The following is a 15,978-nucleotide window of genomic DNA, read 5'->3' on the forward strand; positions in this document are numbered from 1 at the left end:
ACCACCTCTGCAGGGAGTCTATTCCACATTTTCACAGCTCTTACTGTGAAGAAACCTTTCCGTATTTGGAGATTAAATCTCTTTTCCTCTAGACGTAAAGAGTGCCCCCTTGTCCTCTTTGTTGACTGTAAAGTGAATAACTCGACACCAAGTTCCCTATATGGACCCCTTATATATTTGTACATGTTGATTGTTATTCATCACCTCGTCTTCTATTACCCTCAGAAGTCCCAAGAGTGGGCTGCATATATTCGGGAGATCAAAAGTACCTGCAATAAACTGGGACACTTGTGACTACAACGGTCTTACTTTACCACACTCCCATACCATATTAATAAAGGTACCATCTGCCACCTGGCACTTTTGGCAAATAGGGTCATCTCTTCTGCCCATCCTAAATAGTCTGTGTGGGGTATAATACATTTGGTGAGTTTTGCACAAATGTTAGCGCTTAGTCATTACCTGTAATGACTAAGCGCTAACATTTGCATGAAACGCATCTACCTTTTTGTCTCCTGCTCCATCTGTCAACCACTTGTCATATGAAGCTTTAATAAAAGGATTTTTGGAAATGCAGCTGTCCAGAATCTTTTTATTATATGTACAACTGAGAACACTCTTCAGGACAAGCTATATTGAAGTCTGGGCTTGAAACAAACAGTAAATTTCAGCTTAGTATTAGCAGTATAAGAAATAGAGGGTTTGGGACTTTAAATGAGGTAGGTCCAGCATGGCTAAAAGATGAATCAATGTTGGAAGACATGTTTTATACAATACATAAAAAACATGACATAGCAAAATGAGTACATGCATGGTAAACAAGCATATCCATCACATATTATTAACTGGATATTCATGAAAACAATCATAGCAACTAATGCCGCGTACACACGACCGGACTTTAAATCAGAATAAACTCTGACAGTTGTTCCGACTGAACGGACTTGCCTACACATGATCACACCAAAGTCCTTCGTTTCAAATGCGATGACGTATGACGGTACTAGAAAAGGAAGTTCAATAGCCAGTAGCCAATAGCTGCCCTTGCGTCGTATTTGGTCCGTCGAACTAGCATACAGACAAACATTTTTCCCGATAGGAATTGATTCCGTCGGAAAGAATTAAAACGTGTTCTATTTCTAGGTCAGTCAGACTTTTTGAAAAAAAAAAAGTCAGCTGAAGCCCACACACGATCGGCATATCCGATGAAATTATTCCGTCTGACCTTTTCCGCTGGAAAGTCCGGTCATGTGTACGCGGCGTTACAGTAACATTTTAAGCAGCCTACAGTTTTCTTGTTCACATGATTTAGACTGAAATGACATGTAAGTATTTAGTGGGATGAGTTAATTTCTCCCCTTCTTTACATACAGTTAGGTCCATATACAGTGGGGCAAAAAAGTATTTAGTCAGCCATCAATCTCAGACTGGCCCGGACATGTACTGGCTTAAGCAGGGGGACACATCTGGCACTGCAGGATCTGAGTCCCTTGTGGCGTAATGTGTTACTGATGGTAGCCTTTGTTACGTTGGTCCCAGCTCTCTGCAGGTCATTCAGGGTGGGACCTTGCGTGTAGCCCCAGATCGAGGGAGATTATCAGTGGTCTTTTATGTCTTCCATTTTCTAATTATTGCTCCCACAGATAATTTCTTCACACCAAGCTGCTTGCCTATTACAGATTCAGTCTTCCCAGCCTGGTGCAGGTCTACAGTTTTGTTTCTGGTGTCCTTCGACACCTCTTTGGTCTTCACCATAGTGGAGTTTGGAGTGTGACTGTTTGAGGTTGTGGACAGGTGTCTTTTATACTGATAAGTTTAAACAGGTGCCATTAATACAGGTAATGAGTGGGGGACAGAGGAGCCTCTTAAAGAAGAAGATACAGGTCTGTGAGAGCCAGAAATCTTGCTTGTTTGTAGGTGACCAAAAACGTATTTTCCACCATAATTTGCAAATAAATTCTTTCAAAAATCAGACAATGTGGTTGTCCACATTTTGTATCTCATAGTTGAGGTATACCTATGATGACAATTACAGGCCTCTCTCATCTTTTTAAGTGGTAGAACTTGCACAATTGGTGGCTGACTAAATACTTTTTTGCCCCACTGTATATTTGGACACAGGCACATGAAGGCATATGAAGTATCCAAACCTTTCACTGGCTGCATGCTTGTTCCTGGTCATTAACTCACTAAATAGAGAAGGTAAATGAATGGCCTCATTGTTAGTAATCTGCTTTTTTGGTAACATCAGTTACTGGTTTAAAGGAATGTTACAGGTCAGGAATTCTCAGCTATACCTGTTTATATTGCTTTATGCCACTCATTAGTACAGGCCCACCACCCATTGGGTACCAGAAGGCAGCAGAGTGGTTGCTTTCCAGCACCCAGCACTGAAAGGAAGATTCTACTGTAGATAGCATGATCCTTGGCCACAGTACAACTAAAGTCCTGGCTTTGTGGAAAGAGAGAGCAGTGCAGGAGCCTGTAATGAGGTACGCAATCACCAACGGGGTGGGGGAGAAGTAGAGATGTTAAAAAGCACTTTAATTGGCCACCAGTGCAGGAGGGGTTACCAACACTGCACAGACTATGTAGGTAAATAGTAATGCCAGTAACACCAATGTTGGGGTAAATATTGCAGCCACTGAAACCAATGTTGGAGGTTATTGCTGCTGCCACTGACATTAATGCTGAGGGTTATAATTTCAGCCACTGACTTTAATGCTGGGGGTTATTATTACTGCCACTGAAATCAATGGTGGATATGTATTGCTTCCGCTGGCACTAATACTGGGAGTTATTTTTGTGGCCACTGATACCAATGCTGGAGTTATTACTGCATCCACTGACTCCAATGCTATAGTTATTATTGAGTCCACTGGTGCCAATGATGTGCATTGCCATACAATGTTAAAAATGCAGCAGCACAAATCTTTTTGGGCATTGATGTTCCACCCAAAAGTATAAGCTCCGCTTATCTGACTCTTCTCCCTCTCCGGTGCCACATTTGGTACCTTTTTGAGGGGGGGGGGGAGTGGGTACCTGTTTTTGACAGGTACCTGTCCCCACTTTTGGGAGATCATGCCGCAGCGCGATTATTCGGAAGATTGGCCCCCCTCCTTCTACCCCTCTGCCAGGCCACTCAGAAAGCGCAGTGCGCTTGTACATGCGCAGTAGGGAACCAGCTGTGAAGACGCAGGGCTTCACTGCTGGGTACCCTTACTACGAATGGCATCGGCAGCACCCGAGAGCTGATGAAAACATCTGCTGGGGTGCCGACATCACAGGATTCCTGGACAGGTAGGCGTCCTATTGTTAAAAGTCAGCAGCTACAGTATGTGTAGCTGATGACTTTTTCAATTTTTAGCTGGGAGGACCTCCTCTTTAAGCATCTTCCCGATGAACACTAATGTAGCAGACCATTTGTTCCACTGACACCCAGTGTTAAGCCTGGTACACACAATGAGATTATCAGACAAATGATCGTCCGTTTTTTAATCTCAGGTCAAACCTGAAGACTTTACTAAAGTCACCAAAATTCTTGTACAACAGAATCAAAATTTTGGAAGCAATGTAATGGGTTGTAATGTATTTGTATTGCATTTTTGAACGAAAACTGTACTGGTTAAGCAAAAATGATACAATCTGACATTGTGTGAAAAAAAAAAATTGTGCATGTCCAATCGGATAATATCAAATGAACTATCATGATCGGTACTCGAAAGCTCTGTACTAATGATCCGGATATCGTACAATCGATTTGAAAGCAGTATTTTTCATATGATTTTATGATCATGTGTACGGGGCTTAAGGAGTTCTCTCTTCCAACAACCACATATCTAAAGTAGCAAAGTAGCACCTCTCCCTTGACCAGTATAAGGGGGCTGGAAACTATGTAAGTGAGTTCCAATCTAAGGGGGCACGTAACTACTAACTACTAATGTAAGGGGGCGCGTATCCACAGACTACCAATGTAAGAGAGGGCACTTATCCATTGACCACAAATGTTATTATTTATTTGTTTACTTTCATGGTTATTACGGAAAATTATTTTTTCATAAATATAAGTGTTACCCAGAAATCATCAACTCTTTCTTTTAATTATATATACTGTCTGTGTGTGTGTGTGTGTGTGTATATATATATATATATATATATATATATATATATATATATATATATATACATTTTTTTTATTATTAGAACTGCCCATGCTCATGTACCAGGAGCTATAGACAGAATATTATTTAGCAGGGCTTCCCTGAGATTTAAATGTTATTTCAAGGGTTCCTATGTGGTAACGTTGAGAGAGGCAGTTCGAAACTAATGAGGAGTGAGATATTATTGCCTTCTTAGGGATTCGACAGATCAAGCATTTGCAGATGAGAAATTAATATGTTAGGAAAAAAATATATATTTAACACGCACATCTTTAATGTAAATCTGCAGGGAACAAATTGAAGCTATGAGTCTCATAAATAGATCTCTGTCCTGGAATATTCAATTTCTCTTTTTGTAGCTTGTTTACAAAGCAGTATGCATAAATGAGATGACTTAATGATCTTGTACATCTGTCGGCGAGGCACAGCCACCAAACTGTGTTTTTTTTTTCACGAAAATCGTCTATCATAAAGTTAATTTATTGAACTAATTAAAGTTAATTATTTCTGTTGTTTTGGAAAAGCTGATGATTTGAAATTCAGGCATTTAAACAAATTTTCCAAGTCCTAGAGAGTGTGTGTGTGTGTGTGTCTGTATATGCATATACTTTAAACCTTAGAAACTCTGTTTTTGAAACAATAATATGTTAGCAATATCCTGTAAGTAACTAAAATCAATTAACAGTTAAAGTGCTAGTAAAGTCCCCTAGTGTAACTTATGCTACAAGCTTCCCTGCAGGTACAATGAATATCTCCTAAATGTGCACCAATTAGAAGATATTGACATTGGCAATTGCCGATAACCTCGCCTACACATGTGCAGTGACGTCATTCCAGCCCCGGCCATTCAAACAGCCAGAAGGAAAGAAGACCTGGTGAAGATAAAAGTGCCGGAGGAGCTGTGACAGCACTGCTCTGGAGGGCTCAATATACAGATACAGTTATGCCGTGTAGACACGAGCGGAATTTCCGACAGAAAAAGTCAGACGGGAGCTTTGCATCGTATATTCCAATTGTGTGTATGCCCCATGTGACTTTTTACTATTATTATTATTATAATGTGCATATGTACTCAGCATACTTACACATTAAATAAATGTAGCACCCTCTAGTGTGCTACTTGTGTGAGAGTAGGTAAACCATATCCTGACTCATACTTAACCAGTGACACTGTAATTGGGTCAGGGTTATTAGAGTTCAGGGCAGCATGACTCATACAGACAGCTCTCTGGTGCCTCCCCCTGGATCTAGAAAGTTGGAGAACATTCTAGAGACTAGAGGGTGGTGGAGGCTGGGGGGGGGGGGGGGTTGCTCTGCATATTTGGCAGAACTTAGCCAGTCCCCAGGCAGTGTGTCTGGCAGGGAACTAAGTGAGCCCTTAATTCTGGATGAGTCACACTGGAAGATGAGTCGGGTGGAAGATGGAGATGTAGTGCTGAAGAAACTGTCGGTAGCCCTCGAGGGATCAGGTGGCTGGCCTGGAAGGATCCCACCACAGGAGAAGTTGGAAGGAGGCTTCGCTGAGAGGCAGCAGAAGCAAGGAGAGGACAGTGTAAGTACTACAGCATGGTGATAGGACTTGCAAAGGGAGAGACTACCACATGTAGCAGGTCTCTTTGTAAGATAGTGGTGTGCTTAAATCTTCCTTACCTTGTCCTGGGAGATCTCCAGTCGGGGAGAGTAATGAAGACTCAGTCGGGCAGACTGGTGAATAGAAGCCAGGTGGGCTGGTGAAGAGGCAGCCGGGTGGGCTAGCATTTCCTGCAGTGGTAGAGCTGAGATCACTCTCTACAGAGTAGTTGAGGAACTCTAGGATACAGTTCACACCACATTGTGCTACTTTGCAAAATATAGAGAGGAAGTTGTCCCTGATTTTGTTGTCAAGTTAGGCATCCCATAATTCCTATCAAAGTTATTACCCCCCCAATAAAACATAAAGTTGTGTGCTTGGCTGTGCAGCATGTATCTGCAACCCCTTTGGGAGGTAGTGCTACATAAAAAAAAAAAAAGTTCAGATCGGAAAGTCCGATCGTCTGTACAAATTCCTACGTGCAAAATTCCTACGCATGCTCGGAAACAATTCGACGCATGCTCAGAAGCATTGAACTTCATTTTCTCGGCATGTCGTAGTGTTGTACGTCACCGCGTTCTCGATGGCCGAAAGTTCAGAGAACTTTTGTGTGACCGCGTGTATGCAAGACAAGCTTGAACGGGATTCTGTCGGAAAAACCATCCAAGTTATGGACATGCACAGGCAGAAAGCACAGGATGTATCAGATAACTGAGTTTATTGTAGGATTAACCTGTAATTTTTGCATTGATGCATGGGCAATGATGGAGCTTGGGAAAAGTTGGACTATCAAGAGAATTAAGCGAGTGAAGTGAATGACAACCAATACTGATTCATAGTGATTCTTTCATGGAGAGGTGCAATGTGCCTTTGGAAATCATACCTAAAACTAGGGCTATACTGATTAAAATTTTCATGTTCGATTAATTGATTTTTTTTAACGATTAATCGACTAATTTAGTTTAATGATAATGCACATACATATCCAACTACTTTTAGCTGATCTCCTTGCATTGCAACTCTGTATTAGTCAATGGTAAATATGGTATACACTATATACAATCATCTGACACTAGTTAGTTTCCACAATCCATGACTTAACTTCACAGTTCACACAAATACGTTTTGAATTCAAACCGTAGCACTAACGTAATTTTTTTTCCACAGTAGCGTGACAATCCCTCCCCCTCCGGTCTAACTAATCACTCTTATCTTATGGCATGGACCCTTGTTCAAACAGGTGGTCATGCAAGCGGGTATCAAAAGGGTTAACACGGACCATAAACTTCTCTCGCGTCTCCTTAGATCTCAGACCTCTAGAAAGACGCCAGGTCATGGGTAGAAAGAAAAGACCTAACTGCTCACCGCTTAAGTATAAGATTACATTTTTGTGTTCAAACACAAACTACTCATATAAAGATGATAAAAACACAGGATGTAAAGCCAACAATCGTGTTAGTTCCGTAGGGCAGCAGCGGGTGACATCATGCGTAGCTTCTTCTTCTTCCCCAAAAGCGTTACGTTCAATCAGAACTTCAACGTCACTGGACTCATCCCCCCTTGTGATGTCCGTGACGTCACTGGATCTCCGACAGAACACCCTGAAGACTTGGAAGCCAGCAGAGGTGAGTATTTTGATCGATCAAAAAAATATTTGATCGATCAAAAAAATTAACGATTAATTGAAGAATAAATCTTTAATAATTTCCACAGCCCTACTTAAAACGTTTACCCAGAATGCATTTCCGAAGAGCAGAGCTATCCAATTTAAAGTTATGTTACAGTATGACAATATACAAAAGATTTTCTTACTGCCTTATCCTATTACTATACCCAGAAAGAGATACAGTATTTGCTATAAACATATTAAGATGTCCTTGACATTTCTCAGAATGAGGATATAAGGCATCTCGTGGCGGTACGCTGTCTCCAAACATCATGTCTACATATCATATATTATTAATAGAGATAACATTCTCTTCTGTAGAATCCTCCTCATGTGAGCGTGTAATATGAGAAATGTCACGTTACTTGTAAAAGGCACTTTGGGACATGGTGAAAAAAAAAGGTCAGATTCACATTTATGTGCTTCAATTAAAGAGTAACTAAGGGCAAAAAAAAAAAAATTGCATACTGCATTCTGCTGTTTATTATTTGCATTTGTATAGCAGTTTTCGTTTTTTATATGTGGCCTCTCGGCGGGTGCGCCTTGGTGCTGAGCGGCCACATATTTGCATACCAATTAGCGGACACGGCTGTGCCAAGAGTGTGCACCCTGCGAGCTCCCGGCACAGTTACCGGCAGCTAACGGTAAAGCTCCCGATCACTTCTTAAGTTTTATGATCATGTGATTGCTGTGACAGCCAATCACAACAGTCCCATGATCATAAACCCTGCCTTGCCTCCTGGCCCTTTAAGAGGTTTCAGATGCCGATGGTCACGTTGATCACATGATCGGAAAGCTCCCAATCACTTCTTAGCCGCCAGTATCTGTGTCGGGAGTGTGGAGGGTGCGCGCTTTGAGGACAGCTGTGTTGGCTAATTGGTACGTAAATATGTGGCCGCTCGGCAAGGCCCACCTGCCAAGAGGCCGCATATTTGCATATTGTCAGCGCCTGGGGGAGCTTTCTGATCATGTGATCGCCATGACAGCCAATCACGGCAGGCACATGTTCATAAACCCTTCCCCCCCTGGCATATGAAGCCTCTTAAAGGGCCGGGAGGCGCCAGTGCAAAGGGGTTAGAGTGGTACTAAAGTCCAAACATTTTTTACCTTCATGCATTCTCTGCATTATATAAAAATATACCTCCTCTACCAGTCATACCTCTCTTGTCCCAAAGAAAAAAAATACATGGGCCGATGTCACCATTCCAGCGCTGTCTCTGGCTCCAGCACCACTCCATTCACTTCTTGCTTTCACAGGAAAAACTGGGGGCAGCAAGAGCCATAAGTTCCTGCTTCTGTCAGTCAAACTCCTGTCAGAAGGAAGCAGGCGCATGGCTTACTGCGCTGTGAGTGCCTATGGACACACACAGCCCAGCTCAAGAGCTCGTATGCATAGGTGTCTCCTTAGCACCTAGCTTGCTACAGGAGATGCTCAGAGGAGGGAGAAGCTGAAAGCACCAGTGTGGGACTGCCAGAAGTGGAGAAAAGCAAACTTTCTGTGCAATATCCTACAGAGTAGGTAAGTATTATCTCTTTTTCATAAAAAAAAAAATGAAAATAGAAAAAATTCTGTAGTCTTTACACCCTAGTCACACCTATCGCGGCATCAAATGATGTAGCACGATTTCAAAGTAGTACGACTACAGGTGCTACTTGGAAGACATCTGCGTGACTTCATGCACAGATGTCTATGCAAGTCGTACCTGAACTTGCAAAAAGTAGTGCTTTCAAAATTCCGTCCAAAATCCATCAGAGTTGCACCGGTTTGTCCTCTTCCATTGTGGACAATAGGGTCTAACTTGTCAATGCGATTTGAAAGGATCAAATTGCATGACAAGTCGCACCGGTGTGACTAATGCCCCGTACACACGATCGGACTATCCGGCGGACCAGAGTCCGCCAGACAATCTGCCCGTGTGTGGGCTCCGGTGGACTTTTTGTTCCCAAAAGTCCGGTGGACTTAGAAAGAAGTTTTGACTCAAAATTGTCCGTCGGACTCGGCAGTCCGGCGGACAATCCGCCAGTCTGTGCGCTAGTCCGCCGGACTTTTGAAATGAACTTTTGAAAAGTCCGCTCATTTTGAATGTGGCTCCAGGTAGACGGAACTAGCGAAGGAACTCAATGTCGCCGCCTCCATTAGCGAGATTGACACCTTGCTGGCCCCGTCACCTGGTATGGACTTAAAGGGGAAGCCCTACACCGAAAAAAGGGCATGGGGGTCCCCCCAAAGTCCATTAGAAACCATTATCCAAGCACGTAGCCTGGCCAGTCAGGAAGGGGGGTGGGGACAAGCGAGCGCCCCCCCCCCCTCCTGAGCCGTACCAGGCTGCGTGCCCTCAACATGGGGGGTGATGTGGGGAAGGGGCGGCCCCCAACCCCAAAGCACCTTGTCCCCATGTTGATGAGGACAAGGGCCTATTCCCGACAACCCTGGCCGTTGGTTGTCAGGGTCTGCGGGCGGGGGCTTATCGGAATTCGGAAGCTACCTTTAATAAGGGGGCCCCCAGATACCGGACCCCCACCCTATGTGAATGATTATGGGGTACCATGTACCCCTACCCATTCACCTGGTGAAAAAAGTGTAAATAAAAACACAACACAAGTTTTTTTAATAATTTATTGGACAGCTCCGGTGGTCTTCTCTTCTTCCGTCTTGGGGAGTCTTCTCGCCGGACTCCTCCGCTATCTTCTGCTCTTTTACTAGCTCTTTTACTAGCGGAGGAGCATAGGGCTTCCCCTTTAAGTCCATACCAGGTGACGGTGCTAGCAAGGTGTCAATCTCGCCGATGGAGGCGGCGACATTGACTTCCTGCGCTAGTCCCGTTTACCTGGAGCCGCGTTCAAAATGAATGGACTTTTCTCCGTGTGTGGGCAAGTCCGTTCATTTCAAAAGTCCCTCCATAGTCCGCCGGAAAAGGCCAGTCGTGTGTGGGCAGGTCCACTTGTTTGGAACGTCCAGCAGACCTCTGCTGCAAAGTCCGGCGGTTTGTTCACCGGACTAAGTCCGCCAGATAGTCCGATCACGTGTACACGGCATAAGTATCACTTTAACTCTCGTAAGAGTCAGTACAGGTAGGTACTGTATACAGTGCCTTTAAAAAGTATTCATACCCCTTGAAATGTTCCACATTTCGCCATGTTACAACCAAAAACATAAATGTATTTTATTGGGATTTTATGTGATAGACCAACACAAAGTGGCAAATTATTGTGAAGTGGAAGGAAAATTATAAATGGTTCTTAACAGTTTTTTTACAAATATGTGAAAAATTTGGGGTGCACTTGTATTCAGCTACCTTCACTCTGTTACCCCTTACTAAAATCTAGTGGAACCAATTGCCCTCAGAAGTCACCTAATTAGTAAATATAGTCCACCTGTGTGTAATTTAATCTCAGGATGAATACAGCTGTTCTGTGAAGCCCTCATAGGTTTGTTAGAGAACCTTAGTGAACAAACAGCATCATGAAGGCCAAGGAACACACCAGACAAGTCAGGAATAAAGTTGTGGAGAAGTTTGAAGCAGGGTTAGGTTATAAATAAATATCCCAAGCTTTAAACATCTCACGGAGCACTGTTCAATCCATCATCTGAAAATAGAAAGTGTATGGCACAACTACAAACCTACCAAACCATGGCCGTCCACCTAAACTGACAGGCAAGGAGAGCATTCATCTGAGAAGCAGCCAAGAAGCCCATGGTAGCTCTGGAGGAGCTGCAGAGATCCACAGCTCAGGTGGGAGAATCTGTCCACAGGACAACTATTAATCGTGCACTCCACATATCTGGCCTTTATGGAAGAGTGGCAAAAAGAAAGCCATTGTACAAAGAAAGCCATAAGAAGTCCCATTTTGCAGTTGGCGAGAAGCCATGTGGGGGACACAGCAAATGTGGAAGAAAGTGCTCTGGTCAGATGAGACCAAAATTTTACTTTTCGGCCTAAAAGGAAAACACTATGTGTGGCGGAAAACATTGCACATCATCACTGTGAAACATGGCGGTGGCAGCATCATGTTGTGGGGATGTTTTTCTTCATCAGGAATAGGGAAGCTGATCAGAGTTGATGGGAAGATGGAGCCAAATACAGGACAATTTTAGAAGAAAGCCTGTTTGAGTCAGCAAGAGGCTTCATGTACACAGATGTTGTTCAACCTCTCCTGAACGATTTAACTTGACAGCTAGAAACCGGCGTCTAAAAATGGCCGTTTAGCTGCGTTTTATTTTTATTTTTTTGCTAAAATGAAAAATGTCTGTAAACGAAACGCTGCTAAATGCAAGTTACCACTTTTAGCAGCGTTTACAAGCTGTTACAGGCATTTGTCGTTTTCAAATGCATCTGAACATCCATCTGAACCCATTTATTTGCATTCCAAAAAAAAGCATCTAAACTCAGCTGCCTGCTCCTAAACGTCCGTTTACCAGCAGTAGAGTACATAAGGCCTAAACGTACAGCCAGAGCTAAAAATGAAATGGTTTAGATCAAAGCATATTCATGTGTTAGAATGGCCCAGTCAAAGTCCAGACCTAAATCCAATTGAGAATCTGTGGCAAGACTTGAAAATTGCTGTACAAAAACGCTCTCCATCCAATCTGACAGAGCTTGAGATATTTTGCAGAGTAAAATGGGCAAAAATGTCACTCTCTATATGTGCAAAGCTGGTAGAGCTTTCCCCAAAAAGACTTGCAGCTGTAATTGCAGTGAAAGGTGGTTCTACAAAGCATTGATTCAGGGGGGGCTGAATATTAGGGGTGCAACGGATCGTCACCGATCCGTGATCCGAACGGGTCACCCTGTTTGAATTGGCACACCCTGGGATCTGCGGAGCGCTCCGCTGCCTCGGCCTTAGGAAAGGCCACGGCTTCGGCCTAGCTCCGGAGCGGCGGCCATCTTGGTACACCCGAGCGTGGCCGTTTACAATGGGATCGCTCCGTCAAATGACGGAGTGATCACTTGTAAACAAACCGGTTCCTCTCTCCCCTCTGTGTACTGATCTGTACAGTGGAGGGGAGAGATCAGATGGCAGCAGCGCTGTGGGCTGGCTCTGTAGTGCCCACAACGCTGCTCTGTGACAATTGCAGTCACATCCATCCATGCTCAGCCATCCCTCCCTACTCTGCCATACCCTGCCAATACCCTGTCAATACTCTGCCAATACTCTGCAATACCCTGCCAATACTCTGCAATACCCTGCCAATACTCTGCCACACCCTGCCAATACTCTGCAATACCCTGCCAATACTCTGCCATACCCTGCCAATACCCTGCAATACCGTGCCAATACTCTGCAATAGCCAGCCATACTCTGCCATACCCAGCCATACTCTGCAATACTCTGTGATACCCAGCCATACTCAGCGATACCCACCCGTACCCAGCCATGCTCAGCCGTACCCGGCCATACTCCATGGATATTACAGTGGGGGAGATTGTGGATATTACAGTAGGGACTGTATGGTAGTAGAATTTTTGCAGGTTTTTGCAAATTCAATTATTATATGCTTTAAGATCCGATCCGTGACTCTGATCCGAGGAACGATCCGAGTTTTTTGATTCGTTAAACCCCTACTGAATATGAATGCACGCCACACTTTTCACAGATTTATTTGTAAAAAAATTTGCAACCCATTTATCATTTTCCTTCCACTTCACAATTATGCAGCACTTTGTGTTGATCTATCACATAAAATCCCAATAAAATACATTTACATTTTTGGTTTTAACATGACAAAATGTTAAATATTTCAAGGGGTGTGAATACTTTTTCAAGTTTGGGGAGGAGGGGGTCATATAATGGATGACTGTACTGACAATGCAATTGTCCTTAAAGCACATCCAATATGAAAAGCAACAGGCATGGACAGGTAGGTGACATCTCTTGGAACTATTGGTTTCTTGGAGTGACCTTTTAAAAATATAAAGTCAGCTACACATACTGTAACTGCTCACTTTTAATATTAGGACACTTAGCTGTCCTGGAATCCAGCGATGTCGTCACCACAACCGATGTTTCCATGGGCTCTCAGAAGTGGGGATGGGTACCTGTCAAAAACAGGTACCCGCTCCCCCCCCCCCCCCCCCCCCCTGAAAAGTGCTAAATTTGGCACCGGAGGGGGGGTGGGGGGAAGGGCAGATAAGCGGAGCTTCCACTTTTGGGTGGAACTCCGCTTTAAGAAATAAAAATTGTTTTGAAGTTAGCCTCATTTCAAACATTAAAAAAAAAAATCGGAATCATTTAGCCCTCACCTGGGAATTTTCATATAAAATAAAAAAGAAAATCCATTAGTTACGGCTAATGTTTAATCTGGTATAAATATGACCCAAACAGCCTGAATTATTGATGATTTCCTGTATGATTTCTCGGTCTGTTCCATTAGACTGTGTCATTTTTGTTGCCAGTTGCTTTCCCCCAGGGTCACCATATCTGACCTGTCTCTTTTTCTCTCTGTTTTTAGGGACGTTTGTATCAGCGTTCACTGTGCTGTGTGGAGCCAGGACAGACCTCCCCGACCGACACATATGCTGCGTCTTTTGGCTGAATATAGCTGCTGCCCTCATCCAGATCCTCACAGCTATTGTCATGGTTGGCTGGATCATGAGCATATTCTGGGGAATGGACATGGTCATCCTGGCAAGTGAGTGTCTCATATTTTACATAAAAGAAGTACGGATCACTTATTCTGTTCATTCATAACTGAGGCATAGAAAACTGTGTGTACTATACTTCAGTTTATGAATGAATGGGACAGAGTTATTCCTAACATTCATTTTGTGCTGCTGAGGCTACAGAGAAGGAGATTGAGAGTTGTGTCCTTAATCTCTTTTCTCTGTCCCAAAGGTGAAACATCAGCGATCTGCTTAGACCAGTGATATTTCACCAAAGCTCCCCAATGGGGCTCCTAAAAAATTTAAACAAATAAAATTGTAAAAAATGTAAAATAAGATGGTAAAAAATAATGAATAAATTAAAAATCCTGCCACCAGTGGCGGAACTACCAGGCAGGGGTGGACAGACCATTCGGACACTCGGGCACTGCCCGAGGGCCCCATGCCACTAAGGAGCCCCATCAGGGTTGCCAGCCTCAATAAAACCAGGGACAGTATGTAAAAATCTGTGTTTTTTCAAACACCCCAAGATTATAGCTGCCCCGCCTTTCCAGTATCTTTTCAGTGTGTGTATGTGTATTCTGTGTGTGTATACTGTGTGTGTATATTGTGTGTCTGTGTGTGTATACTGTATGTGTGTGTATACTGTGTGGCCCCATAGTCTATTGCCTGGGGTCCCCATAATCTCCTATTGCCTGGGGGCCCCATAATCTCCTATTGCCTGGGGGCCCCATAATCTCCTATTGCCCGGGGGCCCCATAATCTTCTCCTATTGCCCGGGGCCCCATAATCTCCTATTGCCCAGGGGACCCCATGAGTTGTCAGTCCGCCTCTGCTACCAGGTTCATAAAAATCTCGCTTGTGGCCGTGCCCTAGCTTTCCGCTACTGTTGGGGGGCTTTATGGTTTCTTGCACCAGGGCCCTGAAGGTTCTAGTTATGTCTCTGCTATCAGCGCACATAGTTCAAAGAACATAGTTGTCATAGTGGTTCCAAATCCTATGATCACCATGATAGTCAATAATAGTAATTCTTTCACTGTGGTCTTGCAATGTAAACACAATTTCAGTAATATAAATATATCTAATACAACAATTTTATTTTTCAATTTTTTTCATCTGTATATTTACAATAAAAATATGAGTGGCCAAATTAAAGCCTTATACAGCACATCCAAGTTACTCTAGGGAATTCAGACTCAAACAGAAGCAGCCTGCAAACGAAGATTAGGGTACTTATACTTACCTGTCTTGTGTGCAGTGTCTGCATTCTTTGCTCTGTTTCTTTCTTGTGTTTGTCAGAAGCCTAGTCCTCCACATATGTATGATGCTTGGTCATTCTATAGCGCTGTAGTAGCTGGTGATGCTGTGACATCATCATGTTGCCTTTGGATTCTTCAGGACACTGAGGACCTCACTGATATACAGCCAATGGGAAGATCCTGTGTCACTAGATATGCGGCTACATAAAGAAGAACTTTCTCACTCTACAGCGAGGAAGAGATGACTCTGAACCTGGCATGTCACATGACTAAGAATTCACATAAATATTTCTGCCATTTAGGCTATTCTTCTTTAAAATACTATTGGGGAATTCATTATGGTAGGGAGGATAATGGGAAGAGGGGTCTTTGGCCAGAGAGGAGTTTTAACACACACTGATAAAATAAGGATCCTATAGGTCAGTGATGGCGAACCTTGGCACCCCAGATGTTTTGGAACTACATTTCCCATGATGCTCATGCACTCTGCAGTGTAGTTGAGCATCATGGGAAATGTAGTTCCAAAACATCTGGGGTGCCAAGGTTCGCCATCACTGCTATAGGTCCTCACACTGAAAGTAGAACATAGTGGACAAAAGGCGGAGTAGCCCGGGTGGTCCTTTTTTATGTGGTCTTGGATAACATGCAACCTTATTCTCCTAATCGATCCAATGTCACTGCGAACAGGACACAGAGAGGGTCATATTTCTATAATGTGTTT

The 15,978-nt window shown here is 43.4% G+C and overlaps 1 protein-coding gene across 1 annotated transcript in view; it reads left to right on the forward strand.

The window, feature by feature from the left end:
* STUM (stum, mechanosensory transduction mediator homolog) overlaps positions 1 to 15,978 on the forward strand; it is a 120,461-nt gene that overhangs the window by 66,929 nt on the left and 37,554 nt on the right. Inside the window, exon 2 of the mRNA XM_077485858.1 lies at positions 13,848 to 14,027. Coding sequence (XP_077341984.1) covers positions 13,848 to 14,027 — 180 coding nt within the window. The remainder of the gene's footprint in view (positions 1 to 13,847; positions 14,028 to 15,978) is intronic.

Source organism: Lithobates pipiens, unplaced genomic scaffold, assembly GCF_037356315.1.
Source record: "Lithobates pipiens isolate NorthernLeopardFrog02 unplaced genomic scaffold, aLitPip1_a1.2 Scaffold_18, whole genome shotgun sequence".
Classification (NCBI taxonomy): domain Eukaryota; kingdom Metazoa; phylum Chordata; class Amphibia; order Anura; family Ranidae; genus Lithobates; species Lithobates pipiens.